The 19,293-nt window shown below is 39.4% G+C and overlaps 1 protein-coding gene across 1 annotated transcript; it reads right to left on the bottom strand.

Annotated features, from left to right (window-relative positions):
* Nucleotides 1-17,772: 17,772 nt before the first annotated feature.
* LOC147479954 (large ribosomal subunit protein uL30x-like) lies at nt 17,773-18,633 on the bottom strand. Its single transcript, XM_086578528.1, has 4 exons — nt 18,562-18,633; nt 18,418-18,482; nt 18,190-18,292; nt 17,773-18,118 (listed from the first exon to the last, which is right to left on the bottom strand). Exons 1-4 carry the CDS (start codon nt 18,631-18,633, stop codon nt 17,903-17,905), a joined length of 456 nt encoding a protein of 151 aa, XP_086434654.1. The 3' UTR covers nt 17,773-17,902.
* Nucleotides 18,634-19,293: the final 660 nt, after the last annotated feature.

Genomic DNA, 19,293 nt, shown 5'->3' with positions numbered 1-19,293 from the left:
TACATTTTTATCCAGAGTTGGTGCATTGCCACTTGTTGAGTCATTAATAATTGGAAGTAGCTTTGAAACGGCAAAGAAACTGTTTTTATGTTGCTTGTTAAAGCTGGTTATTTTTAGTTGGAATATAGCCTTATATCCCACCAAATCTTGGAACAGTTCTAGTAAAACGTCTGTACCATTTTCCTGAATATATTGAATGCACATGGTTTCGGCAGTAAACTGCTTCAACACAACGAGAGCAATAGTGACGAACGCACTAAGAAATAGAGGATTTTGATGTTGGGGGAGATGAAACTGAACCAAATAATGGCTGCTTACGTACCCAAGATCTATTCTCTAGGGATTAAGTTTCCACGTAGTTCCTTATGAAAAATAGTTTGATATTTATAGAGGTAGAGTAGAGAGTCCTTGTAGCTCAAGTAATCTTGTATCTTGAGTAATTATGATAGAGTATAAGATAACCATTAACCGATAACTATCTTTTGATAAGAAATGAATCCGGACATAAATCAATGTACATTAGTGGCAAGCCATGTGGCTAAGGTTCACCTTAGATATATGAGTTAATGGGCCCGTACACATTGATCCATGATATTGCGAATGGGCTTTAGCCCTATTGATTAAATGAATAAAATAGAGACCCTACTAATGGGCGTTTGCCACGTAGGTGGGGGGGTCGAACATCGCCCCTCTTTGTCGGTTAACAAAGTTCATATGGCAAAGAAGAGAAGATAAATCACGGAAAACGTGAAATAATAAAAGAGTAAGCGGAGTGTATAACAAAGTGTCGTGTGAACGTAAATGATAAGAAAAATGGACAATCGGGAAAAATTCGTGAATTATCGGAAACGAAAAAATGTCAAATTAACATATATGGGACGCAATGACGTAGTTAAATAAAAGATAGCCGAAAATGTACAGATAAAATAAAATTGCAAAACAAACTTCGATTGGCGAAAACTGTACCGAACGCGTCTCGTAATAATACGAAATTTGAATTCGACAATGCGTGCCAGTGGAATAGCGAGACTTGGATTAGACCGTTGAAAACTGTTGAGAAAAATCTGCGAATTATCCGACGGAACGGACATAAATCGGCGAATTATTGTGGTGAACGAAATAATTGGAATTCGAAAAATGTACAAGAGTCAAAAATTTGTTCCGAAATATGAATACAAGTAGCGTGATAAGTGAGCATAAGTAAATATAAAAGAAGTGTACATCATATAAAACTAGGACGCTAAAAAAAATCCGGATTGGATAAAGGTTAGAATAGCGTCACCCACCTTAAGTCGGTTTGGATGGTAGAATTACATAGGGACTTAAACACTAGACCAGCGTATATATAAACAGATAACACAGAGACATCCATGCTTAGCACAAAGCTTAGAGAGAAGTCACGATCCAGCACTGAGAAATGATAAAGAACAAAAGTAAACACCACCGTGTTCACAACAGTACTAAACCATTGTTACAGTGAGTTTCCGTACTGTGCCAGCGGTAGTCTCGCTGAAGAAAAATTGCGTGAGATGAAGAAAAGGTTAGTATTGTTTTTGCTGTTTATCTATACATACTTTCTTAGTCATGTACAGATCACAGGAGAAGTGAACATGGAAGCCGCTATAACATCTGACGATGTTGTACGAGCTGTTGGCGTTGGAGCTATAGATGATATAGGTAGTGTCATCACCTTGTCGTTGGAAGACCATGTCGTCTTTGCCCATGGAAGACCTATGCTGGGCTTGGAAGGCGCCCGCAGAATACTCACCCGTCAGCGCAGCGAGGATATCGCGGTAAGCATTCTTTGTGCGTTATGCTGTTTTGTGTTTTGTGTTTTTTTTTTTTTTTTGTTTTTTTTTGTTTTTTTTTTTTTTTTTGCTGTACTGCCTTTGAACGTTGGAAATATTTCCTTAGGATGTCTTCTCTATGGAACATGTGGTGGCGACACAAAAGTGGTTGGTGTATGCAAGGAACGAATTCCTACATGAGCTGATGAGAAAAAAGAAAAATGGTGAAGGCGATACTGATGGAGTGATGGCGCCTCTTATTTGAAACTTGGTTCAATAAAACATGATACCGTGCACTACCAGTAAAGGAGGGGCACCATACCTGCGCTCCTTTAATATGGCCAGTGAACCCGGTTTTGGTGCTTTCTGACCCGGTTTTTTTTGGTTTTTTTTTTACAGGGAGAAACAACCGTATTAAATAGGCGAAAAAACACTTGAGAAGAAAACTCAATGACGATCGCAGACTTGGTGAGGTAGAAAGAAGGTGACAGATACAGCGACTACCTGGAACCGTGTCGATGGTCGCTTAAGGAAATACAGAAAATACTAGGACTCGAGAAATTTGAGATGGATGAAGTGTACGAATTTGAAACGAAAGTCAAAGAAGATGAAGTAGTAATGACTTACACACAATTAAATTGTAGGAATGCAATTCCGTTGAGCAAAGAAATAGCGCAATTACTGGAGTGGTGGCAAATTACACCGGGACAACTGCCAATATCGTTCTGGTTAATCTTTACGAGAGCGCACCGTTTACAAAATGAATTTAACAGAAGGTTTGGGGCTCAAGAAATCTTTGCATTGATACGACCGAAAGCCATACTGACGAAAGGGTACATAAAATTTGAAATTGAATTCAAGGATTCAAACAGAAGTTTTAAAGGGTTCCCAAAAAGTATACACGGATGGATAGATTTCGCACGCTTACGAGGGAAGTGGAATCCGGCCGAGTTTAGAGTGCCGAACAAATTTCGAGGTAAGCCAAAACATAAGTATGAAAAATTGTACTACGAGTAAACTGTTGACTAACACGAGTTATTTTTGTGTCTAACAGAAACCGCGAGTACACTACCAGATATTGAATTAGACAAGGAAGTGGAGAACAACCTTCGTTTCTTCTTTCATGAATGCTCTGACGAAAGATTGGTAGATTTGAGCTACTTTGATAATATTGTTGATTTCCGACACTATGGGGGTATCGAACAACGGCCCGATAGGTCCATGGAAACACATAGTGAAATGGCGAAGAAGAATAAGAGTCTCAGAAATGCAATATTTGGCAGCGATAGCGATAGTGAAAAAGAAGATGGAATGGAATTAACACAGCGAGAATTAGTGCTGAGCTTGCCAAATACAAATAGCGAATTGTACAAAAGAAAATGTTCGACAAGAAAATGGGCGAACGGAGACCAAGAGAGACAACCAACGTTACAATGTATGATGCCTCGAGAGACGAGACTACAATGCACAAAACAGCCGCATTTAAAAATAATACATTCTCAACACAAAGAGGAAAATGTATGTACCGTAGAAAACATAGATATGTAAAAGTGTAGAGAGATGTAATATCTCGCTCTGTTTTGGTATATACAGGAAAAGAATGGCTGGGAAAAGAATGAAACAGTGATACTTACAAAAGATAGTGCAGCGAAGAACACAAAGTCGGTGAAAGAAAATAAACGACAAAGCAAAATGCAGGAGCAAAGAATCCAACAACCAATCGCGGCAAGTAATCGGGGGGTAATACTACTCATGGAGGAAAACCACAGAATCTGTTAACAGTAAGTTGACCGTTGATTTTTACTATTGCGTTAGAACGGTAAAGAAATTTGTGTCCAACACTAAACAGATGAAAATGGCAGATGAAGCAGAGATGTTCAAGTTTGGAAGACGAAGTGAAGGGATTGCCCGGGACTACGCCAATGGAAGGGCTCGAAAAATATCAAAAATGTGACCAGAATACGGAGAACATCGGAGAATATGATGAGCAAAGCGATGTCAATGATTTTCGATAGTATAAACCAGGTATGATAGTATTTTTTTATTAGTTATTGCAAACTTGTGTTTAAGTTTGAAAGATTGATGAAATCAGATATTTTTCGCCGCAGGTTAAAACGGCGGTAGTACGGGCCAAAGAAATTCATGAAAAAGTCGCGAAGAAAAATATTGTTCCGAATGAAGTCAATGCCTTAGAAGAAATAGAGAAAGAGAAGATACTCAACCAAAAATTGGAAGAGACAAACAAAGCGTTAAGCGGAACCATCAGAGAGTTAGAAGACGAAAACAAAAACTTAACCGAGCGGACGGAAGAAGCAGAGGAGAGATCGTACGAAGAATTTGGGAAAACCTGTGAGATAATGGAGGAACACAAACACTTAAAAGCAGATGTGATAGAATTGAAGTCACTCGTGGCGACCAAAGATTAGGAACTTAAACGTGCGCAAAAAGAGGTAGAGAAAAATAACAAGCGAATGACAGATTTAAACGAGCGGCTCGGTCAAGATCACGTGCAAATGGCACACTGTGAATCGTCCGTAAGACAATTGACAGAGACTTTAATAGAAATGGGAGATGAACTAGAACGTGAGAAGATGAATTACAAAGATTTGTACGAGTTGTATACGCGAAAAGTTGGGAAGGAACCATTGGATTTTCCCAAACCAATGATCATGTGATTATGAGTATGTAATACCGTAGAGCTAAAAATTCTTTTTATGAAAATAAAAATAAAGTATGTGTTGGCTATTGAATATCATTGTGATGTCATATAACATACATGTATAAAACGTAGTGTTGTTGATTTATGAATGTAAAAGAACGAGATGCCCCCATGTAGAGAGAAAAACCTCCCAATATAGAACCATTGGAGAAAGTTATTGAAAGGCAAAGGGACATGATCGTCCTCAATGAACCTAGCTATTCAGGTGTTAAAATATTTGTACCGAACGTGAAGCAAGGCCTGACAACTGTTGGAGTTGTCACAGGTTCAAAGTCGTCACCCGTGCATTGGGACCAAACTAAAACACAACGCCATTGCCTTAGTAGTGGAATTAGCATGGATATTGTATTGTGGGAGTATTGCAATAATTGTTCCGAGCAAGAATAACAATCTTATTGACTCGGATTTCCGTCAAGTAGGCATGAATGCGACTTACTTGGACCGAAAAAGGCATAATATGAATGACCTCCCTAGAATGAACGTTAATGAATGATATTGTTGAAAGTAAAAGTACAGAAGAATAGAGAAATGTAAAATGACAACCAAACTAAGAGAATGGAAGTTGAATGCCTTTATTGATGGATAAAATAGAACGAACTACATAGATGGATAGATTTGTTATTGATGGAGTAATATAAAATTGCAAAAAATTTCCTAACGGTAAAACTTGCGAAGGTGGTAAGCATTCCATGACTTCTCTATTATTCTTCTGGAAATAGTACGGAGGAAATATGATCCCTTAGATGCTGGACGATCTATGATGTAAGGTCCTTGCCAATTTTCCCCAAACTTTCCTGATTCTATAAGCTTTGGGTTTCTACAGAGAATCCAGTCTTCAGGAGCAAAAGACTTAGGACGGATCTTCTTGTCGTAATTCCGTTTCATGTCAGCTTGATACTTAATAAGCCGTTGTAGTCCCTCGAGCTTAACCTCATCAATAAGAGCTTTTGACCGAGCCAAAGTAAGCGTCATTGGAACTGTTTCAACAAAGAATCGACCGAGATGTATTGGAAATCAGTTCTGTAGGTAAGACTGCTTCAACACCATATGCAAGGTTAAAAGGTGATAATGCAGTTGAATATTTTGGCGTTGTCCTATAAGCCCACAAGACAGCTGGTAACTCCTTGACCCAATTTCCTTTGACGCCCATCAAACGCCTCTTTAGGTTGGCCAAAATCACCTTATTGGTGGCTTTGGCCTGCCCATTGGCTTGCAGATGATAAGGTGCGGAGAAGTTATGCCGTATCTTCAAATTAGCACAGAACTGACGAATTTCTTCAGCATCAAATTGTTTACCATTATCTGATACAAGTGCCGCAGGGATGCCAAAACGACAAACAATATTTCTCCATAAAACATTTTGACGCGTTGGAAGCATGGATTTGGACCAAAGGCTTTGCTTCTACCCATTTGGTAAAATGTCGGTTGCCACAAGAAGGAATCGATAACGCCCTGAGCTTTAGGTAAAGGGCCAATAATATCTAAGCCCCATTTGGCAAATGGCCATGGGCTTAGCATGGGATGCAACTCAGTAACAGGGAGTTTACTCATATTGTCATGCTTTTGGCATGGCTCACACCTCTCAGATAGGTGTTTTGCATCCTTTTGCATCTTTGGCCACCAATAGCCCTGTGTCATAGCCTTATGAGCTAAACTTCGTCCCTTGGAGTGGCTTCCGCATAAGCCGGAGTGAATCTCTTCCAAAATTTGAAGTCCTTCCTGTTTTGAGAGGCATCGCAACATAGGGTTTAAGTCTGAGCCTTTGCGATATAATTGCAAACTTCCGTCAGTAATAGATATCACCAAAAATTTCCATGCATCGCGTTTGATTCTTTCAGCGAGTTTTGGTTCTGGCGGAAGTGAAGAAACTTGCAAGTAGTGGATATAAGGAAGACGCCAATCTTGCGCGAGGAGATCATCACCGGCTCGATAGTATCATATCGGGAACTTCAGGACTATCATCTGCTTCATGTAGCAACTCACTATCTGTTTCGGGAGCGAATTCAGGAGGAACAAATGGATCTATAGATTCTAATGGAAGATCCAAAGTATGGTCATGTTGTGAATTTTCCATCTCCCTTTTCTGCTTCCGAGTCATGATTGGTGCGATTATACGTGGGTCGTATTTCGCTATTAGCATAAGCAAAAACAAGTAATTGCTTTCATGTACATACAAGTCATGCAATTCTTTTTCGGTAAAGTCAATGCTTGGCTCTTTCTGGAACTCCATAGTGATGTGTCTTGACTCTTCGCTTTTAACGGGCGGATAGATAAGCCAATGAATCAGATGACGTATGTCATTTCGGGGTCTTTGAGTGATAGAGATGCTATCAAATTGTCGAGCAAGGCTATGTATCAAACCAAGATAAGCCACCATACGGTCATCTCTTGCTTCAAAAGACCCGCCAAACTGATTGGCTACAAGGCGAAATCCGTGTATAACCGGAGCTTTTTCAGCCCCGGTTTCAAAAGTCGTTCTCAAGGCACAAACGGCAGCCTCATACTCGGCTTCGTTATTTGAAGCGGCGAAGCCAAGTCGCACAGATTTCTCAATCTTCTCTCCGCCGGGTTTAACAAAAATGCATCCAATTCCAGACCCAGATTTATTATGGGAGCCATCTGAATAAACAATCCATAGGTCAATGGGATTAGGAATTGCGTTTGCAAGTTGGTCTTCGTTAAGCCCCAGCTATTGGTGGCGGCAGAATGTCTTCCATAGATTCTTCTTGGCGAAGAAATCGTCAATAGGAGAATCATCAATCGAAAATCAGCTATCAAAGAAGCTAGAGCATGTCATTTTTCAGCAAAGATTTACTTTCAAAGACAATGCTATATGCACTAAGATAACTTTCCTATTCGCTAATCTGCTTGATTCTTGTGCATTACGAAAGATCTTGCGTAAAGGGATACTTTCAAGATAAAACTCGACCAACCTCCCCTGAAGTATGGTTTTAACCGACGAGCGGCATGAACCAATGCAAGTGCCATTTTTCCATCTTTGAATAACGAGACTCACTCGGTTAACGCCTTATCGATAAAAAGACGGGTCTACCATCATCGACGAAAAAACAAAGCACTAACGGCTTGAGTTGTAGCTGCTAGGTACATGCCAATCGGTTGACCCGTTGAAGGACTTGTCAATATAGGAGGATCCCGACCAAGTATTTCTTCACCGTTTGCAATGCCATCTCACAATCAATGTTCCAAGTTGCAGCCCCTTTAAAGTCCGGAAGAAGGGATGACAACGATCGAATATTTAGAAATAAATCTATGAAGAGCGGCAAGCCGACCAGTAAGCCGTTGAATTTCCTTCTTATTTTTTGGTGATGGCATATCAATAACGACACGTATCTGATCAGGATTAGCCTCAATACCTCTACGAGTCATGAGGTATCCCAGAAATTTTCTAGAAGAGAGGCCAAAAGAACATTTGGCGGGATTGAGTCTCATGTTATACTTGTTAAGCCTATCAAAAACAAGTTGAAGATCGGAAAGATGATCACCAGTAAGCTTCGATTTAACGACTATATCATCAATATAAGCCTCCATTATTATCCCCGCAGATCGGAAAAATTGTATTGACAAGCTTTTGGTAGGTTGCACCGGCATTTTTCGCACCAAAAGGCATAACGATTAAGCGAAAAATGCCTTGGTCGGTAATGAAAGCGGTGAACTCTTGGTCATCAACATTCAAAGAGATCCGGTAGTACCCCGAAGAAGCATCCATGAAAGATGGGCGTTGGAATCCGGCGGCATCCACTAGTTCGAAATTCGTGGCAATGGATGCGGATGAATCGGACAAGCTGCGTTAAGGTTTGTAAAGTCAATACAAATTCTGATTTGTCCGTTCTTTTTGGCATTCATAACGACATTAGCAAGCCATTTTAGGTAAGTAACTTCGTCGGATAAAGTTAACCGCAAGTAGCTTATCAATCTCCTCTTTAACTTTGAGCTTCCGATCATGTGCCATTCTTCTTGGTTTTTGGCGAACTGGCCTGAAACTTGGATCAATGTCAAGTTTATGACAGGCAACAGAAGGGTCTATTCCCGGCATTTCCTTAATTTTCCAAGCGAAGATACGCTTATTTCGCTGTAAAAGGGAAACCAACTCTTGTTGTTCTACGCTCGAAAGTTTAGCGGAAATAAAAGTGGTTTCTTCTGCTGAATCTCCTACTTGTACTTCTAAAAGTCGATCCACTATAGGCGGCCCTTGCACATGAGCCTCAATATTATAGATGGAGGGCACGCCGCTTGGTAATCAGAATTGGGTAGGGCACTTGCAAGGATCGTGATTACCTCGAACTTTAGATTTTTATAGTCATCCATTGCTTTGTCATGACAGAATGGGTAGATACCGTCACTACTGAACCTTGCAAATATGCCCGTGAGAATGGGAACTTGACACACCGATGAAATGTGGAGACTACAAACCCCATGGAATGTATCCAATCTTTCCCTAAAATTGCGTTATAGTGGGATCGACACCCATCAATAAGAAATCGAGCTCAACTTCTTTGTTCATTAATTTGATTGGTAAAGTAATTCTTCCAACCGCTAAAGATGTTGTCCCATCAAAACTGATGATAGGATTGTTTTCGGCGATGATCATACCCTCGCGAAGTTGTATCCGAGAATAACATCCACCTAAAATGACGCCGAGGTGGCCCCCGTCGATCATTACCCGTTGAACACGAGAAGCACCTATAGACACATAAATTATAACTACGTCATAGTGAGGGTGATATACACCAAGGAGATCATCATCGCTGAATCGGAGGGCTCTTCTTCGAAGTCTCGGTCCGATTCCTTTGACAAAATCGACTTTGTTGATACGGTTAAATTCACCAACATAACTAACTTTCAAACGCTTTTGATTCTTACTCGACTTTTGGAAAGAGACTCAACATGAGAATGGGAAACATTAATGACATGCTCATAAGTTGTAAAGAATCACTGTTGAGAGAGTTTTAATAAGATATTCATTTAAAAGTCCTTTCTCCACTAATTTCTGAATCCGACCCGGAGAGAGCGACAAAAGTTACGTCTCATGGCCATAGTCATTATGGAATTTACACCACAAAGCTTTGTCCCTTGTCGCTTTGGTATCTTCCGAAAGTGGATAAAGGGGGAAAGAAGATTCCCACTTTTCAACTTCTCATATATAGCAGTACTTGGCATTGAGGGGGTCGTTTTTAGCTCGTAGAGTTTTTCCATCACGATTAAAATTGACTTGCTTCGATTGTCATTCTTTCCATCGTTATGTTGTTGATCCGACCTTTGCTTCCAAATTTTAAAATTCTTGCTTTAGAAAAATCTTTATCTCGAATATCTTTGTCCCTTGCTGCTTTTCGCCGATAGGTTCTCCTCGATCACGGATGTGTTGTTCAAATTTCTAACATACGATCGTGATCGAGTTTTTTAGGGACATCTTTAGTTAGAGAGTGGTAAAGATCCCTTACAATGAAGTTCAATTTCTGTCTCTTTCATAATATAATGCTTCTTTAAAAGCAAAGAAGCATCCCATCGAAAACTTCGAACATCTGCTGCGCCCTTTCGAACCTAGTAACAAAAGTACGTAACTTCTCATCATGTTGTTGCTTGATGTTCGGAAGTGAGTCGACATCCTTTGGCGTCTTGCAATTGTGGTGGAAACGATTAACAAACTGATTTTCTAGTTCATTGAATTGGTGAATTGATCTTGAAGGCAACTCACTAAACCAACTGAACGCTTCTCCCTTTAGAGTCGATGGAAAGAGCTTACATATGAGCGGATCATCTCCACCCCATAACACCAACTTATTTTTGAACGATAGAACATGCAAGCCAGGATCTCCTTCCGACTCATCATAAAGTTCAAAATCGGGTTGTTTGAAGTCGGGATGGTGGTAAGCTTCTTGAATGTCGACCGAAAACTTATCAAGTACGCCATCATTGACTGTCAAGTTTTTCATTCTTACATCCCTTGACTCTCTATCGTTAAGTTCTTTTGCAATCAACTCTTTCAGCTGTTGTTCTGTTAGAGTTAAAGTATTGGCTCGAACAACTGGACGCCCCCGGTCGTGCCCATGTGGAGAAGGATACCTTCCATTATCTCTTATTGGAGTTAGAGATCTTTGGCGGTATGCACGATCAGCTCCGACCGGTGATTGTCTTTGTCTATCCCTGTAACCAGCCTGTCTAGGCCGGTAGTCACCCTTGGCCGGGTGGTCGGAATAATTATACCACTTCTCCATGTTTTGTTGCTCTTGTCTGGGATGCCCGCCTTCCCAGTCGTGTCGGACATATTTCGGATGGCGGTCTTCCCTGAAATTGCTTCTCAGAGGTAAATCTTCCCTTTGAGATCGGACATGTCTAGGGTAGTAGTTATCCCTGCCAATCCGATTCTCCCCCCAAAGTACGGGTAATAGGGTCATTACTCCTAGAGCGCAGTAATCGTTGATTGTTAGCGAGAAATGGCACGCATTCTTTGAGGGCGGCGAAGTGGATCATCAAGACGGTCCCATACACCGAATGGCATGCGTCCCCTTCGTCACCACCTTGATGTTGTTGAATTTGCAACATCGTCCCACCGCCTTTGCCTCTTTGCCGACTTCCTTCTCAAGTTCCTATTTAAATTTTTGACTCGTCGTAACTCCCGCTCAACCATATTAGGGGTGAATTGGTCATTACTATCACCTTTTCCGCTAGTTGGCGTGAGAGTAATGTCCACGTCCATATCCATGTCAACTGAAGGATCGACATGGACAGACGGCGGACCGCATGGAGGACTACTGACTTGTCGGTTTTCTTGTTGCAAGGCTGTTAGGGTTGGTGCCGGCGGTTGTACGGCCTTTTGCGGAGGCGGTGGCACTGCTACAGTTGGATGTTGAGAATTGATTCTACTACTAGGAGCAACTTGATTGTTCAACGGTTCATGCATTGGCCGATTTGAATTTAGAGGGTTGCGATTCTTGTTAGTAGGAGGAATATGTTGACTATTTGATCTGCTTCTTGTGCTTACCATCTTGATTGTTTCACGTGATAATGAATTCTTTAGTCCCTACAGACGGCGCCAATTATGTTTCGGCAGTAAACTGCTTCAACACAACGAGAGCAATGGTGATGAACGCACTAAGAAACAGAGGATTTTGATGTTGGGGGAGATGAAACTGAACCAAATAATGGCTGCCTACGTACCCAAGATCTATTCTCTAGGGATCAAGTTTCCACGTAGTTCCTTATGAAAAATAGTTTGATATTTATAGAGGTAGAGTAGAGAGTCCTTGTAGCTCAAGTAATCTTGTATCTTGAGTAATTGTGATAGAGTATAACTGTCAACTGATAACTATCTCTTTGATAAGAAATGAATCTGGACATAAATCAATGTACATTAGTGGCAAGCCATGTGGCTAAGGTTCAGCCTTAGACATATGAGTTAATGGGCCTGTACATTGATCCATGATATTGTGAATTGGGCTTTAGCCCTATTGATTAAATGAATAAAATAGAGACCCCTACTAATGGACGTTTGCCACGTAGGTGGGGGTCGAAACACACATAATTTAAATTGCTATTGCATGTATATATTGAATGTAGGAGTAGTTATAGTTATTTTTTTTCACATGTGATTCAATTTGAGCAAGTTCTTTTTCAGTTTTTTGCAGGAGTGTTGTTGCTTCAGGATCAAATGCTACAACTCTTGCTGTAGATGTTTCGTCCTTTATCTCCATTCGCAATTGGTACCTGTGCAATATATAAGTTAATTATAGCATATAGATAGGAAAGATGTAAAACTTAAATCTTACTTTTGTTCTCGAGGCACAATGCCGTGCGTTACGCATTTGTAACCGCTATTGGTGATATCAACTGTTTTTAGACAATGTTGGCATGCATTGTAAGACCATCCCTTGTCAAGAAGTACTTTGGAAATAGTTGCCTCACAGGTAAAATGCATTTGCTGTAAATAATATAGTTCATTATATTGTATATATAGAATTGTTAAGAGATGAAAGTTATAGATGAACATATGTTGATTTATATACTTGTGATGAAGCGTCGTTAACCAAGGCAATTATTTCTGACAATGTCTTTTTGTTCTGGAATGAAGAGAGAGCGGTGAATCTTGGCAGTGCTTGAGGAAGCCCTTGTAATGGAAGTTGACTTTGTGTCGGTACTGGATTGGAGAAAAAAAAAAAAGTCGTACAGTAAGTCGTACAGCTGTTGAAAGGAAGTGTTCTCAATCAAATATATTAAAAATTTATGTTAAAATTCTCTTCAAATGCTCAATCGTGATTTCATACATAAAAATGCCAAAACGTACAGTCATGAAGAATGGGCAGAGAATATAAATGTTGGTGCTCTTTTTAGAGAAGATTTTACATGGCATGATTACCAATAGAATGTAGTTAGTCGAAACTAAGTAATTGAAAGTACCTGTTCATGATATCCACAACACGTGGAATTTCCAAATTTAGATAAAGTTTTGTTGCAGATGTAGATGACAAAACATATTCAGCATATTCATCTGCGTTATGTTAGGTTTTGGATAAGTTGAATGATTATAAATTATGATAGAATATGTGTTTGGTGTGAAGAAACATACCATTATGTTTGATGATCGTAGAAGTTACGGTCAAAACTGCTGTACTACAGTGATTCTTGATTGTTTCATCATCGAGTTGTTTCGCTAAGCCGCTCCACAATGTGATTTTCAAGACATACCCACTACATGATGAAGCAATAAATAGGTAACATGTGTGTAAAGAGGGAGAGTAAATAGAGAGAGACAATTTTGATATCGAAATTTTATGTAGAATAATATAAAGTAATTTTCCTTTTCAAAATGGATCCGGATGAAATTCAGTGGTCAATTTAATTTTCTCCCTCCTCAAATACGTGAAGTTTTATAGTTTATATTAGTAGAAGTATATGATAGTACATTATGTTCCCTATTCTGACAGATTCTTGCTTATGTTCCTGCAGGTTTATGCAGTTCACTTCAAATGCAACAAAAAGCTCCTTCGTGAGTACCTGAATTTGTTCAACTACACCAAAGACATTTTCCAAGTCCCAGGCATGAGTAATACAGTTAACCTGCAACACATCAAGAAACACTACTACGGAAGTGACCCATCCATATCAATCCATTTGGAATCATTCCTCTTGGTCCTGAAATAGATTTTTCTTCTCCCCACGACAGGCAGAGATTTAGTTCTTAAAATGAGTAATAAAAAATGATGCTACTCAGTTTTTTCAAACCTCGTGTGTTGTTGTTTTGGTTCAAGTACAATACAGATATACCCAAATTTCTTATGTTCAGTTTTACGGAATAATCGGTACTTAAATCTTCATATATCTTACGTGACTTTCCATGTGTGATCAAGCTGACGTATATCTAATGTAAATTATTTCACCTCGTACTTCCATAGTTCCCTACCTACTTTTAGAACATGTAACGTGAGAGACTCAAGCAATGTGAGCTTGTTCCTTGCCAACTGTTGGAATCTCTAATGAGTATTTCAAAATACTTGTGTGTTGTTTAGTCCCACATTGGTGAACCACCACTAGCAAGTGAGGTATATGAGGTGATCCTCTAGCATAAGGGCGTGCCCTTAGGGTACAAAGACTTTTGTGTTAGGAGGGAGGACTCACCCAAAGCCACACCCGCCCGCCCCGCACCGAACCGAGCCGAGTCGCGTCGTGTCGGGCTTGGGCTTGGGTTGATTGTCTAGTGGATTACCAATTGCCTAAACTTAGTTTTTGCTTTTGCAGCAAGTTTCGGCTAGCTAGAGTTCTACTTTGAATTGGTTTTGTGAAACCGACTTGGAGAGGTGTCCTTCTCCATCTATGATAACCGATCATACTCTATATAAACACTGCTATGTTCATAGAGAGATCATCACGTAACGTAGAGAGAGACGCAGAGAGATAGAACTCGTGTATACCAGAAGTCGTGCTGCTGCTGCCTCTATATCGAGAGAGACAGAAGTCGTGCTGCTGCCTCTATACACCAGCGAACCCAATTCAAGAGAAAACCAGAAATCGTGAATACTCTATCAGCCTTCATCCCACTTCTATAGAGATTCACACCTATTCTTCTTCTCTTCTTCTTCCCCGGCCGCAGAGAGTTATATTGCTGTTCTAGAGGGTAGTCCGTTTCTAGTGCAAAAAGTCGACTCTTGTTAACCATTGAATCCTCGTGTGAGGAAGACGCCAATCGCTGCCTTTACGCACCATTGGAAGGGGCTTAAATCTTTCCTTAAGGACAGCCCTAATCACCCTTTTATTCTCGTCCTTTTTTTTTTGCTTGGTAAGATTGAATTCATTAAAACCGTAAATGTAAGTAAAAAAGGATGGTGTATAGGGTGGGCAACATGTCTTTGCCCCCATTCTCTACAAGTCATGTCTATATCATAACCTATTACAAACTCATACAAATCGGAAAAATATTTGGAATGGAATACCAGATTGGCCTACCAACAAATGATACACTCCTCATTCTCCGTCCAAAGATACTCCCCATCCCACTGAAGTTTCCTTCCCTCCAAATGGTTGTAATCCTCCACCTTTGAAGTCCCTCTTGCATGTTATCCATCTAGGTTGTAGCATCCAGGGAACATCCCCTGCCTATCCACGTGTTCTTCCATCCTTGTTTAAGGGTCAGCTCGACACCCACAATGATAGCCATGCACTCGCTCTATAGTTGTCCCCGCCCCAATGTTCATGCTTAGTGTAAGCAGGAATTGACCCATGTTCCCTCCGAAGATACCAATCCCGGATGGCCCGGGATTCCCCTATTGATGCCCCATCAGTTAAGTTTCACAATGTCCGGGTTCGGTGGAATCCACGTGCATTGTTTAACTTGCGGTGCTTTTCTCATCCATTGAATACCCACATTCCAAAGATCAAGGATCGCCGTAGAGGGTGTTATGCGGGTTAAGTTTCACATCCAAGTTTAACTTTTAACTAGTGCTTTTCTCATCCAATACCCACATTCCAAAGATCAGTTGTAACAATGGCCCTTTGACAGCCTTACCAGGATTCTCAAATCGAACAAACGACTTGCAGTTTCAAGCTTTGGCTTCTTCCCATCAAATTGCACCTTGTTTCGTTCTTTCCATATACTTACCGTAGATGCAACCACACAAGACTTCCACCATGCAGCAAAAGGACTCCAATTCTGATTAATCTTTAGTGTATCGGAAAGCTATTAATAGCAAAGAAGAAAAACTTGTTTGACCCAATCCCATAGCTCTTTGCATTGCCAAAAGAGATGTTGTGTAGTTTCCCCAGCACTTCCACACAAGCGGGCAATTGGAAGGAATTCTTTCATCGATTGCAATTCCCGCTTTTAATAATTTTTTCCATGCTTTCCTATACAACTATTCTAGACGCTCTTACTCCATGTAATAGTCGGCCTCCTCTTTCTTATTTCATCATATGCTGATTTCAATGAGAAGTTTCCTCATGATCGGGCACCAAATTACATTCCTCAAAGGTTTTGAACATCTTTTTTGTGAATTCTATTTCAGAACATAATTCTGTCCTTGTCTTCTATTGTTTTCTTTTATCTGCATACAACACCAACTTCATGTTAGACTATAATAAAAGGAGGCAATCCAAGGTGGGAATATATAGCTAGCACCTATATATAAATTTAACACAGGCGGGGCTGTCCTCAAACTACTTTACACAATTAGAAAATTGTATACAATCTAAATTGTCTTAATGTCTTATTTTATGAAATTTTTTCAAGAAGATTCAATAACAGTACGCTAAGACGGAGTATAGTGATTAATAGAAAAGTGAGCATACATAAATAAGTAATTCATCAGCAGAGTATTTCTAATGTTTGTTTGGAATGAAATGTCTTACTGTTCATCTTGGATTTGTATAACCCTTATAACAGTATGATGGCCATTCTTTTTTGTAACATTCTTTAGTTTGTTCCACACAATTATCCGTCCGACTACATCTGTAAATAAAAAGAACAGCGTAAAACATTAGAATAACGTTGGAAATAATTATTAAAATATTGTAGTATGTAGGTACATATACCTATAAGATGCTTGTCGTTAATCTTGGATGGTATTTGATCAAAATCGACAAATTGGAATGCATGCTCTGGGAAGTTCGTAGCGCTGATTTTGGCTGGTTTTATCATGGTGCTCCAATTGAAAGTGATAATATATTCTCCAGATGTTACTTTATATGCATTGTCGCTTTTCATCAGAGAAAATCTATAGATTTCGTAAATCTCTTTCTCAACTATGCGATGTCTGAACTTATCCATGAATGTTTTATAAATTCTTGAATGTATCCGGTGTCCCTAGTAAAAATGCAAATGTCGTTATATATATTATGTTTGATAAAGAAAGTAAAACAAAAGATATATAATTATACATACGTTGTTCGTCAATGAGGAGCATGACTAAACTTGTTACTTCATCCGTACTGTAGTCAACGGCTTCCCATAATCTACTTACGCTAGCTAATATCTTCCAGTCTCTATTAGAGGAGTCAATGGCAGCTATGCAGTGATGTTGAAGAAGTGCCATTCGTAGAGGTAGGTATACACAATGATACAATATCAGATCTAAGAGAAATAAATTTGGCTGAAAGTATTGTGCAAGCGTCAGTACGACTGCAATAGTACATCTCTTTTAATAAGAGAAACAAATTTGGTTGAGAGGTGTCGAAAACATTCTAGACTCCTTGCCTTGTAATGGGTAGTGTTGAGACTTGAGAATGAATGCAGTCGGTTATGTGTTTTTTGTTAGCTGTTTGGGCTGAGTGGGGGAATGGCCCATATTAGCGTTCAATTTTGGATTTTACATTGAGATGATCCGAGTGATTTTGCATTAGTACATTTGCATCAGTATAGCTCCTTTTATACATGAGCAGAACTTTTGATATTGAATTAATACACTTGCAGCAGTAAATGATGTCTTTTTTTTTTTTTTTTTTTTTTTTTTTTTCATCAGCAGTAAATGAATAATGTTCAAGATGACGATACGCAGAAGACACAACTGATTGATGTAGAGGGCGACAAATTAAGAGAAGTACACTTCATATTGGAAGTGGATATATATAGTTTTTATAGTTACTTACAAAATAGGAGCATATATGTCCTATGAGCAAAAATGATGTCTGTATCCAATACGAAAAGCATCTGAAATTGGCTATAAATGCATAATACGAACCCAGAACTGGTAGACAGGTGAGAACAACAAAACTCCAACAAACAAACAATAGGTTTAATGCATAACTCAGCTAATTCAAATTCCAAAATACTCTGCAAAATGAAAACTGAAACCATATAGTCATAGCTTTGATAATATGAGCAATTAAAATCAACAGTCTCCGAAACTAAAAATGAAACCATATAGTCATAGCTATGACAATATAAGCTCCCTATCTAGTTCATCCGCCTTATGAGCTCATTGATGTAATCTTCCCTATTTCCAGCATCTCCACTTTCAACATAGTGGTTTCTCTTCTTCTTCATTCCACCTGATGGAGCACTCAACTGGAAAGGCCATAAGAAGTTGTTTGCTTCCCTAAAATGAGGTCCTACAGTCATGATCTCATGAATCAAATCATCAACGCAGATTATCCCATACTTTCCAAGTCCCTGCCAGGAAGCGAAGTCAGAAGGCAAGCAAAGGAATCACTCGAGCAAATGGAAAAACCTAAAATGTATACATGTTCCACGATAGAGTTATCGGTCAAACCAATGTGCTGCTTGTTCAACTTTCCATAACCCCTCGTATAAATCAGTTCCTTTACGCTTTTCAGATTAGGATATCTGTAATTCAGAGAATAAGTTAAAGGAGCTCTAAACACTTGAAGGATCATTTTCTGTGAACTTTGAGAATGACCATTACATCGATTTTTTTTTTAAAAAATTGTCAGGAAACAGATTAAAGTTACCTAAATGGCACATAAGATTCAAGCCTACACATCATATTAACTTTAAGGAAGATGCCATTGAATATCTGCAAAAAAGATATCTCTTTATGCTTAACACATGCCTAATCAAGAGAAATTTGGAATTAGAATCTCAGTTGTCTTTACCTGTCTCAAACGGAGGAGCTGCAAAAAACTTTTGGTATTTGGGTCCATCGCATTGATATTACAGAGAAACATCAGAGGGCATATCAATAAGAAACAAACCAGCAAAATCCCAGTAAGTACACTAAAGTGGGGTGTATCTCAGATTTCACACTTGCAAAGATATATCTTGGCCGGGCTCAAAAGGTCAACAATGCAAGCATTTGAAAAGCCACCAGTATAATGTATTCTCATCGTGACTACAATGTTTGTAGAATTACTTGCGAAGAAATGGAGTAAAGTAGTTACAGGTTCATGTGTGTATTTATATGAACAGAGGAACAAAAGAACCTGCAAAAGGTGTCATTGCCATTGCTAGTGTAAACAGACTTACAGACTTGCTAAGCTTGCATTGCGACTGGATTTTTCTAACCATGATCCTTATATTCACAAACTGGTTTGCTGCCTCGCAAAAAAGAGACTGAATGCAGCAGCATATTGTCATGGAGTTGTGGTAGCAGGTACCCTTTTAGCTGCAATTTGTTCATTACTCATATTTCGTCTACGTTCTCTGTATTGCGAACGCCAACGTTCCCGCTGAAGTTCTCGTTGCTCCTCGGACATCATCTCGCGGCGCTCTCTATACTGATTTTGTCGTTGTTCCAACCGATCATCATTATTAGAATTAGATAATCGATTAGCGCCCGAATTAGTTGCCATTATTTATATATATATATATATATTGAACAACCGGGT

This window comes from Coptis chinensis, chromosome 8 (assembly GCF_015680905.1).
Source record: "Coptis chinensis isolate HL-2020 chromosome 8, ASM1568090v1, whole genome shotgun sequence".
Lineage (NCBI taxonomy): Eukaryota > Viridiplantae > Streptophyta > Magnoliopsida > Ranunculales > Ranunculaceae > Coptis > Coptis chinensis.
The sequence above is the reverse complement of the archived record's forward strand: the minus strand, read 5'-3'. Positions and strand labels throughout refer to the sequence as shown.